Source organism: Pygocentrus nattereri, chromosome 27 (genome assembly GCF_015220715.1).
Source record: "Pygocentrus nattereri isolate fPygNat1 chromosome 27, fPygNat1.pri, whole genome shotgun sequence".
Lineage (NCBI taxonomy): Eukaryota > Metazoa > Chordata > Actinopteri > Characiformes > Serrasalmidae > Pygocentrus > Pygocentrus nattereri.
The window spans coordinates 27,318,296-27,336,887 of record NC_051237.1 but is presented as its reverse complement, the minus strand read 5'-3'; the positions used below and the strand labels follow the sequence as shown (position 1 = coordinate 27,336,887).

The 18,592-nt window shown below is 43.2% G+C and overlaps 1 protein-coding gene across 1 annotated transcript in view; it reads left to right on the top strand.

The window, feature by feature from the left end:
* The first annotated feature begins 8,088 nt into the window (after window positions 1-8,088).
* The window catches only part of thbs3b (thrombospondin 3b), a 47,900-nt gene continuing 37,396 nt past the window's right edge, over window positions 8,089-18,592 (top strand). Inside the window, exons 1-2 of the mRNA XM_037535261.1 lie at window positions 8,089-8,212; window positions 18,478-18,592. The exon at window positions 18,478-18,592 is cut by the window's right edge and continues 92 nt beyond it. Coding sequence (XP_037391158.1) covers window positions 8,125-8,212; window positions 18,478-18,592 — 203 coding nt within the window. The 5' untranslated portion in view covers window positions 8,089-8,124. The remainder of the gene's footprint in view (window positions 8,213-18,477) is intronic.

The window sequence follows — 18,592 nt, the reverse complement described above, 5'->3', positions numbered from 1 at the left end:
ACCTAGATGCCACAGCGAGGACAACCTGGCTGGATAATTTTCCGTTACAAGAAGTTAACCCTTTTGTTTGAGCAAAAATGTGGTTCTTCAAGGGTTCTTTAATAAAGGGAATGGTTCTGTTTAAAACCATTTTATGCTGACATGGTTATTCGCTTTATGAAATGTTTTTTCAGATTGATGGAGAATGTTTTGTACATAGTGCTGTATATTATATATTATTCAGTGTTCGGCTATTGTTACAAGGTCTAGCTTGTTGTAGTAGAAGAACCTTTTTTGGTGCTCTATCGAACCATTTTCAAGAAACACATCCTCCATCAATCTGAAGAACCATCTCACCATGCAAAGTACCATTTATGTATGAAATTGTTCTATGTCAAGCTCATGGATTTAAAAATAACCGTTTCCTTTACTAAAGAACACTTGAAGAACCACCTTTTTAAAGAGTTTACAATGCTTAAGTACAATAAGCCGTTAAAATAAACTGTATTGTTTAGTTTCCAGAAGTCATTACAACTTCACTGAAGACCTTAGAAGATCCTGGAGCTCCTCACCAAAGACCTGAAAAGATCCTGGGGCTCCTGACCGAAGACCTGAAAAGATCCTGGGGCACCTCACTGAAGACCTGAAAAGATCCTGGGGCTCCTGACCGAAGACCTGAAAAGATCCTGGGGCTCCTGACCGAAGACCTGAAAAGATCCTGGGGCTCCTGACCGAAGACCTGAAAAGATCCTGGGGTCTCCACACTGAACTGTTTTTGGTATATAAAACCAGACGTACACTGAAAGTTGACCTCAGATGCTAAAAAATAAACTATTAGTTGTAAAACATGACCCTTGATGCGCAGGGTCCCATGTTCAGAATCTGGAGAACCTTTTACGGAACTTGGGTCTTTTCATCTGGTGATCGAACTGATGGCTAAACGTTTAAAATATAAAACATCGAGTCTGCATGATCATCAACAGTGATGCTTTCCTGTGAGCACAGCTGAACTAGAGCAGATGTTCATTGCATATCGGAGGCCATAACATGTATTTCAGTTTATTGGCTGAAGTGCAGAATTTGAGAGCTTTATAAAATACATAATGCGCTATCATTTGTCCAAAAATCCATTAAGATAAATATTTATCCAAACCAAACACGGTGCAGATTGTCGGCTCCGTTTCACACGTTTCCTGCGATTCTTTCTCTGCCTGAGACTGAACCCGGCTGTAAAGGCTGAGATCAGTGCGGTGGAGTGATGTGGTCAGCAGACTAAACAGCTTGTCAAACTCTTAACGACTTTCCCAAAGTAACAGAAACCGTGTGACCTCACCAGAGAACGCGTATCCAGCGTGGACGTTCTAGGAGCTCCATAAAGCACTTCAAGCTGAAAGTCCTGTAAATCAGACAGAGCTGACGGCTCCCAGGAGATCCGCTGAAATCTTTCATTCCAAACGCTTCTGAAGACCTGAAGCCAGCGACCACAGCAGAGCTGGTGTGGAGTTTTGTCACAGCGTAAAGCTTCGGAAAAGGAAAATTAAACATAAAACACGGAAAACATAAGCGTAAAACCTCGGCATTCGCTCTCATTCACATCTGGACTTTTCATATAGTTTGTTTTACGTTTCCATCAATAGAAACAGTAGCAGGCATCAGACACCGGAGATTTGTCCGTACTTCAGTCCATGTTAATAGACAACAGTGTACAGTCTACAAGCACATCATCAAGGGGGGGGAAGGAAAGGCGGCAAGACGGAGCACAAACGACCAAAGACACTCACAAATATCTGGGGCAGGCCTTGTGACCGGAAGGTTGCCGGTTCGATCCCCAGGGCCGAAAGTCCATGACTGAGGTGTCCTTGAGCAAGACACCTAACCCCCAACTGCTCCCCGGGCGCTGCGGATAGGGCTGCCCACTGCTCACTGCCCCCTAGTGTGTGTGTTCACTAGTGTGTATGTGGTGTTTCACTTCACGGATGGGTTAAATGCGGAGGTGGAATTTCCCCGTTTGTGGGATCAAAAAAGTATCACTTAATCTTAAATGTGAGAATTTTCTCTGTTAAAGTTACGATATCCGCTGTTTTATCTTAGTTCAGTGTGTTTTGGTCCTTTTCTTCTAAACAAGTATAAAAAATTGTTAGTGTCTCGGGGCTAGCTACATTTCCAGTTCCACCTTAAACGGTGCAGTGGTCACATTCTGGCAGGATGGGAAAATCAAACGAGAACCTGGAGAATCTCCGACTTCAGCTTCATGTCACTGAAGAATTAGGGGGGGTGATAATAAATAACTGCCCCCCTCTTTGAAGGCGTATGATCCCTAAATGTAACTAAAGCCCAGCAGTGAGGAGCTGAACTTTCCCCTCCTCTGCTGTCCCTGCAGACGGGCAGGGTCGCCTACAGAGCGGCGCTAGTAGCTGTTAATGAAGTGATGCTCTTTTATTAGAGGGGCTCATTTCAGAGGAAGATCTCAACCACTGCCCTGTAGCTCAGCTCAAAGAGGTAAGGTGACACTCGAAAACAAGGGGTAGGGGTAAAAATAATAAGTGGGGATGGGCTGAAGTTGTTTATTTTGGGTTCTCTGAGGATTTTCCACTTTGCCTTCTGCTTATTTCTCACCATCTCTTATTGGTAAACGTGTCCTGAACACACTGCAGTTCTGAGTCCTGACACAGAATTTTGTCTATATTTGTATTTAATTTAATGTTTCCGGTTCTTAAACAGTCTAATAAAAGAGAAAAACACGACCTGAGTCAACGCAGAACAGTGTTTTTTTTGTGTGTGTGATCATTTTGGTTACTAAAAGGAAAAAAAAAGTGTGCAAAAGTATTTGCCCCCTTAGTAACTCACCAAGTCAATTAAATTAGACACATTTAGACACGCTTCATTAATTGCCAGGCTTGTTGAAATTTGATAAATAAGCAGTATTTGTGACCGTATAGTTCTACAGTTCCAGACTGTAGTCCATCTGTTTCTCTGATACTCTGTTACCCTGTTCTTCAGTGGTCAGGACCCCCATGGACCCTCACAGAGCAGGTACTATTTGGGTGGTGGATCATTCTCAGCACTGCAGTAACACTGACGTGGTGCTGGTGCGAGTGGATCAGACACAGCAGTGCTGCTGGAGTTTTTAAACACTGTGTCCACTCACTGTCCACTCTATTAGACACTCCTACCTTGTCGGTCCACCTTGTAGATGTAGAGTCAGAGACGACAGCTCATCTGCTGCTGCACAGTTTGTGTTGGTCATCCTCTAGTCCTTCATCAGTGGTCACAGGACACTGTTGGCTGGATATTTTTGGTTGGTGGACTATTCACAGTCCAGCAGCGAAACTGAGGTGTTTAAAAACTCCAGCAGCACTTCTGTGTCTGATCCACTCAGACCAGCACAACACACACTAACACACCATCACCACGTCAGCATCACATCAGAGTGCAGCTATACGGTCAGTGGAGCTGATAAAGTGGACAGTGAGCGCAGAAACAAAGATGAGGTTTTTAATGTAATGGCTGTAAACCAAAAGTGTTGCTGCATCCCTCTTTAAGGAGGTGTTGCTCCTTTTGGAGGAACATCAGTTGAAGGGCTGCAGTTTTCTTCGTCTTTCTCTTGAGCATGAACAGCAATTATCATTCCATCTGGTCTAGACTCCCCTGGGGTGAGTTGGTGTTAGGTTTATAATCTCACACTCCCCGCTGCATAAACATATGAGCCCTCAGCAAACATTAATCTGCTGGACTTACATAAAATGTTAATGACTCATTCTCAGGTTCAGCATTAAAATCAACCAAAGCTTTATCATCACTGGGCACATAAACAAATTATTACTGTCGCTGTTATTAACACAGGCTGCTATCAACTGCCCTGCCAGACGGTTTGTCTCGTGAAGTGAAATCATCCTGAATCTAGTCAGTGTTTCTTATATCTGTCATTATTAGATTATCAATCCGGTTTGAGGTCAGGACTCTGTGCAGGCCAGTCAAGTTCTTCCACATCAAACTGGCTCATCCACGTCTTTATGGACCTGCTTTGTGCTCTGGTGTGCAGTCATGTTGGTGCAGGAAGGGGCCGTCCCCAAACTGTTCCCAAAGTTGGGAGCGTGAAATTGTCCAAAATCTCTTGGTGCTGAAGCTTTAAGAGTTCCTTTCACTGGAACTAAGGGGCCGAGCCCAACTCCTGAAAAACAACCCACACCATGATCCCCCCTCCACCAAACTTTACACTCGGCACAATGCAGTCAGACAAGTACCGTCTCCTGGCAACCGCCAAACCCAGACTCATCCATCGGATTCCCAGATGGAGAAGCGTGATTGGTCACTCCAGAGAACTCGTCTCCACTGCTCTAGAGTCCAGTGGCGGCACTTTACACCACTGCATTCCACGCTTTGCACTGCGCTTGGTGATGTAAGGCTTGGAAGCAGCTGCTCGGCCATGGAAACCCATTCCATGAAGCTCTCTACGCTGTTCTTGAGCTGATCTGAAGGCCACATGAAGTTTGGAGGTCTGTAGTGATTGACTCTGCAGAAAGTCGGTGACCTCTGCGCACTATGCCCCTCAGCATCCGCTGACCGCTCTGTCATTTTACGTGGCCGACCACTTCGTGGCTGAGCTGCTGTCGTTCCCAGTCTCTTCCACTTTGTTATAATCCCACTGACAGTGGACTGTGGAATATTTAGTAGTGAGGAAATTTCACGACTGGACTTGCTGCACAGGTGGCGTCCGATCACGGTACCACGCTGGAACTCACTGAGCTCCTGAGAGCGACCCATTCTTTCACTAATGTCTGTAGAAGCAGTCTGCAGGCCGAGGGGCTCGGCTTTATACACCTGTGGCCATGGAAGAGACTGGAACACCTGAACTCAGTGGTTTGGATGGAGGAGTGAAAACTTTTGGAAATATAGTGTATATCACACCATTTTTCAGTAAATCAGTGATGATGGTTTTACTTCATTTTGGCCCGGTCCCATTTCTTCTTCTCACCCCTACCCCTTGTTTTTGAGTGTTGCCCCTTGTTCCTGAGCTACAGGGCAGTGGTTGAGATCTTCCTCTGAAATGAGACCCTCTAATAAAAGAGCATCACTTCATTAACAGCTACTAGCGCCGCTCTGTAGGCGACCCTGCCCGTCTGCAGGGACAGCAGAGGAGGGGAAAGTTCAGCTCCTCACTGCTGGGCTTTAGTTACATTTAGGGATCAGACGCCTTCAAAGAGGGGGGCAGTTATTTATTATCACCCCCCCACTAATTCTTCAGTGATATGAAGCTGAAGTCAGAGATTCTCCAGATTCTAGTTTGGATTTTCCTGTTCCACCTTAAATGGAGCCGCAGTTACATTCTGGTGCTTCAGGCGTCAGAACTGCTGGACTATTTCAGGTGGAACGGGAAAGTTAGCTGCCGAGACATCAGTGTACTATTAGTGTTCTTTATGCTTGTTATGAATTAAACGACCAAAATACCCTGAAATGACATTAAACTAAGATAAAACAGTTTATTGTAATTTTAACAGAGTAAAGTCTCACATTTGTGGGTTTCTCTGGTCTCTTGTTCTCCGTCTTGCTGGTTTTTCTGTTTTTCTCATCTCTCTCTGTTTGGAGTCTCTGAAAAGCCTCCGTTTGGAGGGTCATGTAGCCCCAACACTTCGCCCCACCCCTCTATCTCAACAAGAATCAGGACCCCCACCCCTAGACGTGAACACACAAAACAGAGGGGTAGGGCTGAGGGTGAGGGGTGAAATGGGACTGGGCCTGCATATGCAAATGACTTTACACCCCAGCCCCCAGTTTTTTGGGTTTTTTTTTGGTTTCTAAGTGTAAAGAAGTTAAAACATCCTGCATATAAAACACATTTAAATATTTGTTTTATGTAACAATTAATAGATTTGGCATTTTTCTGTGTTGTGTGTTTTGCACAGGCCAAATTTTAGGCTTTGTGTGTTCCCAATGTGTTAAATTCAGTAGATAAACAGCGACTGTGTGTTAAAATGTGCAGTAGTGTGTCTCTGCAGAGGACGTGTAAACTTATTCACACTCAACGAAACATACAGCTTGACCAGGGGTGCACAAACTTTTGCACAGTATTGGCGAGTGACCTCCTTTCTCCACTCGGCTCCTGGTTCTCGCTTTAGGGCTCAACGCCATTCCGTCGCGCTCCCGTTCTGCTTTACTGTGATTCACTCTTCTCTCTGCGGAGCTTCAGGGCCCGGAAAGGGCGGAATAGAGCCGAACGGCCTTCAGCCCCTGCGCTGAGAGATGCTGGGTGGACCGAGACGTTCCACTGCGGTTCTGTAAAGTACTCAGCACTGGAACCTCAGACCACTGTGCTGTTCAGTGGCTGCTTTTACTTCTACTGGGGTCATTATCTCACTGCAGGAGCACTTTTACTGCAGGACGGTCAGAGGCTCCTCTGTTTATTCTCACTGTGAGCCGTTTATCAGTGTGCTGGTCTTGTTGTGTGCTGATATTCTCTTAGGGGGGAGGGTCGTGTGTGTGTGTGTGTGTGTGTGTGTGTGTGTGTGTGTGTGTGTGTGTGTGTGTGTGTGTGTGTGTAATCCGAGACTGTGTTTTTAGACTGACTGGAGGGACTCGCCAAGGCCTTCCTGAAAGGGGTTCCATTATTTATGGCTATTTAGTCGTCTCTATTATTTGTGGCCTTTTTTTTTTCTGGCTGACTTTTAAATATAAAATCAGCTTTTTTTGTTCTTCAGATTGATCAAACAATATGATTAAAAAGTTTTGTTTAATTTAATTTGTCGTTTTTCAGTTTTTGACACAGGATGGTGGCAGTTTTGAAAACCGCTGACGGCTCCCTGTCAGAAGCTGTGAGTAGATTAAGTGACACTTATTAGTCCCTCAAACAGGGAAACTCCACCTCCGCATTTAACCCATCCGTGCAGTGAAACACCACATACACACTAGGGGGCAGTGAGCACACTTGCCCGGAGCGGTGGGCAGCCCTATCCACGGCACCCGGGGAGCAGTTGGGGGTTAGGTGTCTTGATCAGGGACACAGTCATGTGCTGTCGGCTCTGGGGATCAAACCGGCGACGTTCCGGTCACGAGGCTGGATCCCTGACCTCCGGTCCACGACTGCCCCCACACTGTTCCAGAAGACCAGACATGCTGCTCTTAAATGGACCCGGTTGACCGAGCGTATTAGAAGAGCCCCAGCGCTGGACACGTTCCTAATCGAGCGGCTCAGTTCCAACACTGTTAGCGTAACTTCACTTTAATATTTAATTAGATTTTAAATTTAATTATTTACTTTTTGATTTAATCATGTTTATAATTTCTATTCACCTAAGAACGTTACCAGAACATTCTGGGAACAACAACAACAAAAGAACGTCCCACACAAAACATTAATAGAACGTGTGTGATGTTCTCCGAAAGTTTTAGAACCAAGATTTCTAGCTGGGTAAGTGGAAGGAATCAGCCTCAAGCACAGGCAGAAGACTTTTTTATTCTGCAAACTTTTTAACATGATAAACCAGCATTTTCAGACACTGAATCATAATGATGATAATAATAATGATAATGATAACAATAATAATGACAATAATAATAATGTTAATAATGATAATAATAATGAGAATACTGATAATCATAATAATGATACTGATAATCATAATAATGAGAATAATAATAATAATGAGAATAATAATGATAATAATAAAAAATAATAAATAATAATAACAATGATGATAATGACAACAATAATAATAATAATGTTAATAATGATACTGACAATAATATTAGTGATTATATTATTGTTGTTGTTGTTATCATCATCATTATTATTATTATTATTATTGTCATTATTATTATTGTTGTTGTTGTTATTGAATGACAGCTGTGTATGAGCGATGCTGTATTAATAAACCTGCCTTGATTTGAACAGAGGTCCTCAGACTGGAGCTGAGCTGAGAAGAGGGGTGGGATTACACACACAGCCCCACCCCCAATGCTCATTTGAGAAGAAAAAAGAGGTGTGGCCAAACAACTATGGGGGGCTGTTATTGTGTAGCCCCTCCCATTATTCCAACTGTCTCATCTTCCAGCCTGGGCTCCTCCCACTCCCCCGGCTGTGCTGCTGTCAGTGCTCGTGAGTGTGCAGTTGAGCTCTGGTGCTCCTTAGGAGATCCCTCTCTCTGCAGAATGGAGCCTGTGGACCTGCTGACCGTTCTCCTGCTGCTGCTGACCGCTGCAGTGAGTGGACACCTCACCCAGTCTCAGGACATGAGAGGTAGGCTTGTTGCTCTTGGTTGGGTCAGTTGGCGTAGCCAGTTTTAGAGCTCAGATCAGTGCTGGTGATGTTTCCACTTTAAAGGGCCTGTATCCTACATATTTATAACATATGTATATGTATTTGGTACATGTACCAAAAATGACTATAATATAATACCAATAAGACTCATGAATTCAAATTAGCTCTGCTCTGATTGGCTGCCTTGTATTGTGCTTCATTCAGAAGCAGCCTGGGATTAAACACCCCTTATAACGTCACTGAGAGGGAATGGGGCTAAACTGCTGAAGGTTGAATAGGCAGAGATAGGTTAACTGGTATATGAGTTGGTTTTTGTGACATCACAAAAATGGCAAATTCAAAACGGGCTGTTTTGGCAGTGCATATATTGATGGTATGGAGTAGAGAGTGAATAGTATGATTTGAAACATTAAGTGTTTGCATACCACATCAAACATTAATTGTTTTTGCTTTATTATTATTATTATTATTATTATTATTATTATTACTTGACTCAACATCTGAAAAAGCTGGTTGTACATTCTGAAAAGTCTTTTGCGCTTGGAGCCGATTCTTTCTGCTCACCCAGCTAGAATTATAAATTTTTTTTTGTCCTAAAAACTTAAATATATTACACACGTTCCATTAATGTTTCCCATGGGAAGTTTTGTTGTTGTTCCCAGAATGTTCATCTGGGAACGCCCCCTAAAAACGTCTCCATGTAACATTGCGCTGTTTTTGGAAGAAAACCTTGCACCTCCAAAATGGTAAATTTACAGGAGAAGGGAAAAACCTCCTTTACTTTTCATTGAAGTCAATGGAACCCGACGTTTTCCCAAGCCATTTTGGGCCATTTCTTTTGGTCAGTTCACCATGAAATTTATACACGCCATCAAACGCAACAGATATATTCAAACAATATCAAAAACTGAAAAAACGACAAAAATGGAGATAGGAGGTTTTCTTCCGACAGAAGTGATAACCTGTTGCCCTGACAACATCCTTAAAACATCTGCTGAATGTCCCAGTTAAAATCTTATGTCTTAGTTAACACGTGACCTTATATGCACATTCGTTGAAATGCTAAACGTCCTTAAAACGCTTAACGGGTGTTAGAACTTATGGGAGTTATGGGAACGTTCCCTGCCAGTTATGGGAACGTTCCCTGTAAAGAATTTGGTTTTAAAATGTGTAACGTACAGCACCAGGAGTGTGAAGTCTTGCAGTAAGTGTCTTGAGATGGTTTAGGCCTCAACACTGACTTGCAAACAGAGAAGCTGCAGTAGTTTCTGAGCCTGAGGAGATGAAATGTCCATTAATGCTGTTTGATCTCAGATTGGTGATGATTTTGTGCACTTTGGCACGAGCACTGCTTTGTCTCTGTGCTGCGGTGGGTCTGCAGAGCCGTGTGGGTTCACCTCCTGGCTCAGTTAGTGCTGGTTAATGTTTGACGGTAGATTGTCCTTCGTGGTCTTCATCACTGTGTGCTTTTGGTTCGCTGGTTAAAGCTGCTGAGTACAGAGCAGAGCAGCACGCTAGAAAACCAAGTATTTAAGTTTTCAGCACTCTTCTGTAGCACTTGTGACACAACCAGACGAATCAGACGCTTACGGTCAAAATCAAAAGGAGAGGCTTTGTTATCAAGGGCTTGAGCGAAACTCGTGGTCGTGAGGTCAAATCCGAGAAAATCCAAAGACAAAACAGTAAAATCAGATGAACCAGGCAACCGAGCAAAGGGGCAGAGACAAGCAGACAAAGTCGGAAAATCCAGGCAGACAAAACAGTAACAAGAAGACCATGATAAACGTTTAGTGGCTCTCAGTCGAAGAAGCAATACCTCACAAAGTAACTCGTCTAAAAGCCCGGGCTTTATACTAAACCTGGCTCGACACATGTAACAGGCTGTAACAGACTGAGGGGCAGGCTGTAACAGACTGAGGGGCAGGCTGTAACAGACTGAGTGAAAGGTTGTAACAGACTGAGGGGCAGGCTGTAACAGACTGAGGGGGCAGGCTGTAACAGACTGAGGGGCAGGCTGTAACAGACTGAGGGGCAGGTTGTAACAGACTGAGGGGCAGGCTGTAACAGACTGAGTGAAAGGTTGTAACAGACTGAGGGACAGGCTGTAACAGACTTAGTGAAAGGTTGTAACAGACTGAGGGGCAGGTTGTAACAGACTGAGTGAAAGGTTGTAACAGACTGAGGGGCAGGCTGTAACAGACTGAGGGGCAGGTTGTAACAGACTGAGGGGCAGGCTGTAACAGACTGAGGGGCAGGTTGTAACAGACTGAGGGGCAGGCTGTAACAGACTGAGTGAAAGGTTGTAACAGACTGAGGGACAGGCTGTAACAGACAGAGTGAAAGGTTGTAACAGACTGAGGGACAGGCTGTAACAGACTGAGTGAAGGGTTGTAACAGACTGAGGGGCAGGCTGTAACAGACTGAGGGGCAGGCTGTAACAGACTGAGGGACAGGCTGTAACAGACTGAGTGAAAGGTTGTAACAGACTGAGGGGCAGGCTGTAACAGACTGAGGGGCAGGCTGTAACAGACTGAGGGGCAGGTTGTAACAGACTGAGTGAAAGGTTGTAACAGACTGAGGGGCAGGCTGTAACAGACTGAGGGGCAGGCTGTAACAGACTGAGGGGCAGGTTGTAACAGACTGAGGGGCAGGCTGTAACAGACTGAGTGAAAGGTTGTAACAGACTGAGGGACAGGCTGTAACAGACTGAGTGAAAGGTTGTAACAGACTGAGGGGCAGGCTGTAACAGACTGAGGGACAGGCTGTAACAGACTGAGGGACAGGCTGTAACAGACTGAGTGAAAGGTTGTAACAGACTGAGTGAAAGGTTGTAACAGACTGAGGGGCAGGCTGTAACAGACTGAGGGACAGGCTGTAACAGACTGAGGGACAGGCTGTAACAGACTGAGTGAAAGGTTGTAACAGACTGAGGGGCAGGCTGTAACAGACTGAGGGACAGGCTGTAACAGACTGAGGGACAGGCTGTAACAGACTGAGTGAAAGGTTGTAACAGACTGAGTGAAAGGTTGTAACAGACTGAGGGGCAGGCTGTAACAGACTGAGGGGCAGGCTGTAACAGACTGAGGGAAAGGTTGTAACAGACTGAGGGGCAGGCTGTAACAGACTGAGGGGCAGGCTGTAACACACTGAGTGAAAATTGGTTGTAACACACTGAGTGAAAGGTTGTAACACACTGAGGGGCAGGCTGTAACAGACTGAGGGGCAGGTTGTAACACACTGTGTGAAAGGTTGTAACAGACTGAGGGGCAGGCTGTAACAGACTGAGTGAAAGGTTGGAACAGACTGAGGCGCTGGTTGTAACAGACTGAGGGGCAGGTTGTAACAGACTGAGTGTGGAAGGTTGTAACAGACTGAGGGGCAGGCTGTAACAGACTGAGTGTGGAAGGTTGTAACAGACTGAGGGGCAGGCTGTAACAGACTGAGTGAAAGGTTGTAACAGACTTAGTGAAAGGTTGTATCAGACTGAGGGGCAGGTTGTAACAGCCTGAGTGAAAGGTTATAACAGACTGAGGGGCAGGCTGTAACAGACTGAGGGGCTGGTTGTAACAGACTGAGTGAAAGGTTGTATTAGACTGAGGGGCTGGTTGTAACAGCCTGAGTGAAAGGTTATAACAGACTGAGGGGCAGGCTGTAACAGACTGAGGGGCTGGTTGTAACAGCCTGAGTGAAAGGTTATAACAGACTGAGGGGCAGGCTGTAACAGACTGAGGGGCAGGTTGTAACAGACTGAGTGAAAGGTTGTAACAGACTGAGGGGCTGGTTGTAACAGCCTGAGGGGCAGGTTGTAACAGCCTGAGGGGCAGGTTGTAACAGACTGTGTGGAAGGTTGTAACAGACTGAGAGGCTGGTCGTAACAGACTGAGGGGCTGGTTGTAACAGACTGAGTGAAAGGTTGTAACAGACTGAGGGGCTGGTTGTAACAGACTGAGGGGCAGGTTGTAACAGACTGAGGGGCAGGTTGTAACAGACTGAGAGGCTGGTTGTAACAGACTGAGGGGCTGGTTGTAACAGACTGAGTGAAAGGTTGTAACAGACTGAGGGGCTGGTTGTAACAGACTGAGGGGCTGGTTGTAGCAGTTTAAAAGGTCTCGTACACCTATGCAAAACATTAATTTGGCGCTGTTCTGTGTTGTTTTTATGTGAAGAGCCTAAATATGTAACAGTATATTCACAAAATAAATATGATTTGTGTGAAACATGGCAAACAGACTGAGGAGTGGGTTGTGATCTGAAGAAGCACTTCCTCAAAACCCTGTAAACAGGGGGAAGAAATAAAAAGCATGAACATTCAAAGAACCATTTTCATGCTTAAATGGTTCTTTGCGCAGTGAAATGCTTCTTCAGATTGATGGAGAATGTGTTGTATGTGGTTCTATATAGAACCTTTTTGAAAATGGTTCTACACACTCACCTGCTTATTTTTGGCATTAGTTATGTGGGTGTAATGTATATTTTATTGATGTGAAAATTATGTTCATTTGAGTCAAGTAATGCTGCGCTTATGTCGGTGTCTTGTGGGAAGTAGATTTGTTGTCCGTCTGTGATTGAATGACCGCAGACTGATGTGGAGAGTGAATCCTCAAAACAGCAGATGAGGCTTAAAGCCATCAGTGACACTTTAAGTAGAGGGTGGAGCAGTTCATCTTCAGCCTGTTAGAGAAGAACAATAGACAAAAGCTGTAAAAGCACCTCCTCCAACAGAGGCAGAGAGAGTGTGTGTGGGTGGCTGTGTGGCTATGTGTGTGTGTGTGTGGGTGTGTGTGTGGGAGTCTTTTAGGGCCTGTAACTTCAGTTAACACTCAGCATCTTATGACAGGGGTCACTGTGGTGATCTAACAGTGCTTAAGATGAAGTTTCATGCCCTTTTAAACTAAATCTGCAGTCACGTCTGCAGGTTCAGGGCTCTTAATCCAAATCTTGTGATGTGTCAGTACCTGAGATTTTGATACACTGAAGGTCAAAAGTTTGGAAACTGAAAAAAAGCTGTAGTGCACTGAGTTTTATTCAACGTGTTCATCATTTGCGCATCAACAATATATCACTGTCCAAATAAAAATACACCGGTCAGACGTAACATTCTGACCACCTGCTTGTTTCTACGCTCACTGTCCACTTTATCAGCTCCACTTACTGTATAGCTGCTCTCTGTAGTTCTACAGTTACAGACTGTAGTCCATCTGTTTCTCTGATACTCTGTTACCCTGTTCTTCAGTGGTCAGGACCCCCATGGACCCTCACAGAGCAGGTACTGTTTGGGTGGTGGGTCATTCTCAGCACTGCAGTAACACTGACGTGGTGGTGGTGTGTTAGTGTGTGTTGTGCTGGTATGAGTGGATCAGACACAGCAGATAGGGCTTCTCTCAGCTGTTTAATAAGGAACCCTTTGAGAAGCATCTTTCTACAGAGCGTGTTTCAGTTTCCTTCAGAAAAATGATCTAAACAGCTTTTTATGGAAGTCCAGAGAAGCCATGAGCTAGTTATAATTTTCCGGATTGTTATCTTGAGATAACAAAAGTTATTATCTTGAGTTAACAGGTTAATGATCTTGTTATCTCAAGATAGCAAGAATGTTTTCTTGACATAATGAGTTAATTATCTTTTGATTTCAAGATAAAGTTAGTCCAGAGAGGCCATGACCTGTTGACATAATTTTCTGGATTGTTATCTTGAGATAATGAGTTAATTATCTTCTTATCTTGAGATAGAAAAGGTTGTTGTTGTGAGATAACAAGTTATTTATCTCATGATCTCAAGATAAAGTTGCTCCAGAAAGGCCATAAGCTGTTGACATAATTTTCTGGATTGTTATCTTGAGATAATGAGTTAATTATCTTCTTATCTTGAGAGAAAAAGTTGTTGTCGTGAGATAACAAGTTAATTATCTCATGATCTCAAGATAACAAGATTGTTTTCTTGAGATAATGACTTAATTATCTCGTGATCTCAAGATAACAAAGTTGCTCTAGAAAGGCCATAAGCTGTTGACATAATTTTCTGGATTGTTATCTTGAGATAATGAGTTAATTATCTTCTTATCTTGAGATAGAAAAGGTTGTTGTTGTGAGATAACAAGTTATTTATCTCATGATCTCAAGATAAAGTTGCTCCAGAAAGGCCATAAGCTGTTGACATAATTTTCTGGATTGTTATCTTGAGATAATGAGTTAATTATCTTCTTATCTTGAGAGAAAAAGTTGTTGTCGTGAGATAACAAGTTAATTATCTCGTGATCTCAAGATAACAAAGTTGCTCCAGAAAGCCCATAAGCTGTTGACATAATTTTCTGGATTGTTATCTTGAGATAAGAAGCTAAGTGTCTTGTGATCTCAAGATAGCATTATTGTTGATTTCTTGAGGTAATTAGTTAATTATTTTGTGATCTCAATATAATCTTGAGATTACATGGAGCATTACGTAATGCTCCATGTCTGTGTGAACCCCTTAAACTCTGAGGGTCTGTATGAGGGTCCGCACTTCAGTTCCTCTCCCTCACACCTACATTACTTACACCATAGTCTCATAGTAGCTACAGCATAATTCATAATAGATGAATGATTCTTCAAGGGTTCCCTGGTAAAGACAATGGTTCCATATAGATCCATGAATCATGCTTAAACTTTTCTTTGCATGGTCAAACGGTTCATCAGATTGTTGGAGAACGTGTTCTATATGGTTCTACGTATCACCATGCAGGGTTCTTCCATTATTTTACAATGTCAAGCTTGTCGCAGTAGAAGAAAAGTCTGGTAGAACCATTTTAAACAAGGTTCTGTTTCTGAACCGTACACAACACATTCTCCATCAATCTGAAGAACCATTTCACTGTGCAAAGAACCATTTAAGCATCCAAAGGATTCTTTGATTGTTCATGTATTTTATTTTTTCCCCCCATTTATAGGGTTCTGGGAAAGGGCTTCTTCAGACTGATGGAGAATGTGTTGTATACGGTTCTTTATAGCACCAAAAAGGGTTCTGCTGTTGTTACAAGCTTGACATCATAACAGTAGCAAAGCCCTTTTTGGTGCTATATAGAACCATATACAACACATTCTCACAATGCAAAGAACCATTCAAGCATGCAAATGTTTCTCGAAGTGTTCATGGTTCCGTACAGAATCCTTGTCTTTACTTAAGAACCCTCGGAGAACCGTCTTTTTTAAAGAGTGTGCTCTTTCACATTTGCACCATCATTGTAATCTGGAGAGCAGTGTTGAAGAGCTGTTGAAGAATGTGGGCCGGCGTCCTGTGTGAACTCTCTCGGGGGGTTTTCTGCTATTCACACACATCATTAACAAAGACAAGCAGCAGGAAAGATTCATAAACCAGGTGACCCACCGTTCACATGACCTACAGGAGTGTCCAGGAGGGAGTGGACCAAGGGAGAGGGAGAGGAGGAGAGAAAAAGAGCAGCTTGAGGGGTTGTTTTGTTGAAGTCTATGCTGGTCTATGATGGTCTATGATGGTCTACGCTGGCTTATGCTGGTCTATTCCCGGTCTAGCTGGTCATCCCAACATATCGCGGCTCTCGGAAGAAAACCTCATATCCCCATTTTTGTCATTTTTCATTTTTGAACATAATTTGAAAATCCCTGTTGCTCTTTACATTGTGTGTAAATTTCACGATAAATGGATGAAAAGAAGCGGCTCAAAATGACTCGGAAAAAATTCTGGTTCCATTGACTTTCATTAAAAGTAGTGTAGGTTTTTTCCTTCTCCTGTGAAGTCACCATTTTGGAGATACGAGGTTTTCTTCCGACAGCAGCGACATGCTGGTTTTAGTGGTGATCAAACTTCACTGCCGCAGACCAGCATAAACTCTTAGAAATGAAGGTTCTGTGCAGGAACATTTTCTGTTCATCAATGTACAAACAGCGTAGATGTTCCCTCAAAGGTTCTTCAGTGGTTCTAAGGTCTGATTGTGGAGCTTAAATCAGGTTCTCCAGGTGAAAAGTTGGTATTTGTTCCTTTTCATAACCGAATGTTTTAAACCAGAGCAGTAGAGTAAAAGCCTGGAGGCGAGGCGAGGCGGGGCGTGTGGAGTCAGTCCAGCTTAGAACAGATCATTTCAGTGGATTATGGTTCAGTTATGTTCCCTGACTGAAGGCGCTGAGACGGAGCCTTGAGGGTCCCACCCCAGAGATGAGAGGGGAACTGAACCGGAGACGGTTTCTACCTTTCTTAGAGTGTTCCAGCATCCACAACACAATAAAGGCCAAAACAGACAAAATATAAAGGTCCTTTTCACAAGAAGTGTGTAAACACTGAGTAGAAACGGTTACAGAGAGTTACTGACCTCAGAAATACAGGCGTTCGTATCAGTTCAGCTCCTCACAGAAAGGGGTGACACTTCACCTGGTGCCAAGACTAAAATTCAAGGCTATGTCTAGAATGATTGGAGAACCAAACACACAACAATGTGGGAGTCGAAAAGCAAAATAAAGGATATACAGTGTTCCCTCGTTTATCGCGGGTGGTCCTGGAACGTAAGGGACGCTATATTATTGAAGCAGTATAGTATTATATACTATTTTATATACTATATACACTATTTTAAGGCTTTATAAACCCTCCCCCACACTAGCGCCTCAGACGGCCGATGCTGCTTCTCGTTTTCGGTGTGTATTCATCCACTGAGTAAATATGCACTATTTACTGTAAATCGTAATATTTCATGATTTATAACATTCCTTTAGTGTTAGAATGAATATTTTTCATATATTTTTATACATTTTGGGATTTTTTTAATGTAAAAATTCATCAAGTATATATATTTTCCACAGATCGAGTTCTGCAGAACATCCGCGATATATTTTTTCCATTAATATTTTTGGAAAACCCGCGATGCACTGAGTCCTCGAAAGGTGAACCGTGACGTGGCGAGGGAACACTGTAAACTCTTCTGGGAAAAAATCCTTCCCAGCTATTAGAGAACGATAACATCAGCTAATGACTACAGAGTTTTTATTTATTTTTTAACAGTATTACAAAGTTTCCATGAAAGGAAAAAAAATACAAGCTGTATAGTTACAGCACTGTGAGAGGGTTTAACCAGTTTCCCTCAGCAGTGAGTTTATCACAATATCCATTAGAATAAAGTCGTATTCATAATTCAAATAAACAGAAAAACTATAAAAAGTAACAAGAATTTCTCGGGTCCATATTTTTCCTGGACACCTTCACAGGTTCTTGCCTATCCCAGCAGTCTTCGGGCGGAAGGATATATATAATCATTATTAATTAATATTCTATACATTTTGTTTATTCAAATATTTACACTTTTCTCAGCAAATAAACACAAACTACACAAATAAACAGATTTTGAAAATGTGCCTTGGGTGCCTAAGACTTTCTCACAGTACTGCACATTCTTCACAGCTAAACAACAGAAGGGGATCCACTCTAAAATAAAAGTACAAAAAACCCATTTTAATGATTCATTAGACAGATCATTAAAATAAAAGGCTCACTGCACTAGTAGATCTCTAACGGGGCTCCATCTCTCAGTAAATACATCTTTTTGAATTCTTAAGGATGTAATTTGTTCCATTTGGCAGACATCTCATACCTTTCGGATCCATACATTATATGTGGGAGGGTCTGGATTCATCTGAGCACATTTCAGAGCTACTGTTAGTAATATTCCTAGAGGGTATTTCTTAGATCTTCCCTCTGGGTTATCCGGTATTACGCCCAGTACTGCTACTCTAGGATCTTGTGGAATATTCTGCAGAGACACTTCCTTAGGAGCGTCGAATACTTCATTCCAGAACAACTGTTACTTGGGGCACAGCCAAAATATCTAGTATGGTTTCCAATTTGTGCTCCACAATTTCTCCAACATGAACTATTATGCGTTAGACCCTTCGACACTGTTCCTGGGATTCGGAGATATCTGCCGATGACCTTCCATTTGAATTCTCTCCAGATGTTTGAATTTGTCACTAGACTGCCGCAACATGCTTTTGATGCGTTTTCCATGTTTAACATACTGGGGGGGAGAAACGCTGTGCAAAAGCTACAGCACGCTTTATATTTTATGGTCCAATATATGCATTAAGATTTGAAGGAAAGTGCTGCTTCCTTTAGGATAAATGTGGAATCTAGCCAGGGGTGTTCAGACTTCTGCATGCAGCTGTGCTCACCATGGAAGGTCTTTTCAGCTGAGAGTTTATAATAAAGCTTTAGTGCTCTGTGACCCATTTCCTCTGTGCTTCTTGCCCCAGTGATCGACCTGATGGAGCTGCGGGATGCTGGTCAGATGGTGGCAGCTGTGGAGAACGTGTCCGGAGGTTTGGGGAGTGTACAGGACCTGTTTATCACCTCCACTTTCAGGCTGCC